Raw genomic sequence first — 1,078 nt, 5'->3', positions numbered from 1 at the left:
TGGGGAGCAGTGGTCCCTTAAGAAGTGAGATGAGGGACACACGGTGTGTTTTGCAAGTGAGACCGCGGATGGAAGGAAACCGCCACACGAAGACCAAGACTTTTGGGGGGAGAGTTTATTTACCACTTATGGGGGTGGTGCACCAAGACCCGTTGGATCTTAACACACCTGTGTTAGTGAGGCAGCTTCCAGGAGACATTGCGATGCCAATGCCATCAAGCTCCTAGCAAGCAGAGGAGAGCAAGGATGTGGTGCTTTGACACAGAGAATGATGAGAGAGGGGGATCTGGGCCACGTCCTGGGCCTGTGGGCCTTTTCCAGGTAGCGTGGCTCAGGCATGAAGGCATGGCCGTAGGAGAGGCCAAAGGGCCTGCAGGATGGGATCGCCTTTGTAGGGAATGTGTATGAGAGTAGTCCATTGCTTTGCCACAAGGGCTGGCTGGGGGCAAAGTCTAAGCCAAGACACTGGAGGGATCCAGCAAGTGGAGAGGAAGTGTTTGGGGGGCGGGCTTTGTGTGTTTTTTTGGGGGGGGTGTAACCAGGATGTACCTATAGTCACTTGAGGGCAAGCACAGGTCTTTCGGAGTTCCCCGAGGCCATCAGCCAGAGCCTCAGACCTTGCACTGGCAGCAAACGGGGACACAGCAGCTGGATTGGCTGCAGGAGGACCCACAGCCGGAAGAGCAGCAGCAGGGCTTGCAGCAGCTGGACTGGCAGCAGCAGGGCTTGCAGCAGCTGGACTGGCAGCAGCAGGGCTTGCAGCAGCTGGACTGGCAGCAGCAGGGCTTGCAGCAGCTGGACTGGCAGCAGCAGGGCTTGCAGCAGCTGGACTGGCAGCAGCCACAGGAGCCACAGGAGCCACAGCCCCCCTTGGAGCCCCCACAGGAGCCACAGCCCCCCTTGGAGCCCCCACAGGAGCCACAGCCCCCCTTGGAGCCCCCACAGGAGCCACAGCCCCCCTTGGAGCCCCCACACGAGCCACAGCCTCCCTTGGAGCCCCCACACGAGCCGCCGCTGGAACAGGCACAGGCTGGCACACAGCAGCACACGGGCTTGCAGCAGCACACGGGCTTGCAGC

The 1,078-nt window shown here is 60.8% G+C and overlaps 1 protein-coding gene across 1 annotated transcript; it reads right to left on the bottom strand.

The window, feature by feature from the left end:
- Nucleotides 1-611: 611 nt before the first annotated feature.
- Nucleotides 612-824, bottom strand: LOC124527875 (keratin-associated protein 5-4-like; the record flags this gene model as incomplete). The annotated part of the gene is made up of 1 exon (XM_047101152.1): nt 612-824. A coding segment is annotated over one exon (213 nt), but the record flags the coding sequence as incomplete, so codon positions are not given.
- Nucleotides 825-1,078: the final 254 nt, after the last annotated feature.

Source organism: Lynx rufus, unplaced genomic scaffold (assembly GCF_022079265.1).
Source record: "Lynx rufus isolate CCGP_SWC_20201006 ecotype Redwood Valley unplaced genomic scaffold, mLynRuf1.p SCAF_58, whole genome shotgun sequence".
NCBI lineage: Eukaryota > Metazoa > Chordata > Mammalia > Carnivora > Felidae > Lynx > Lynx rufus.
This window is presented reverse-complemented; position numbering and strand designations above follow the sequence as displayed.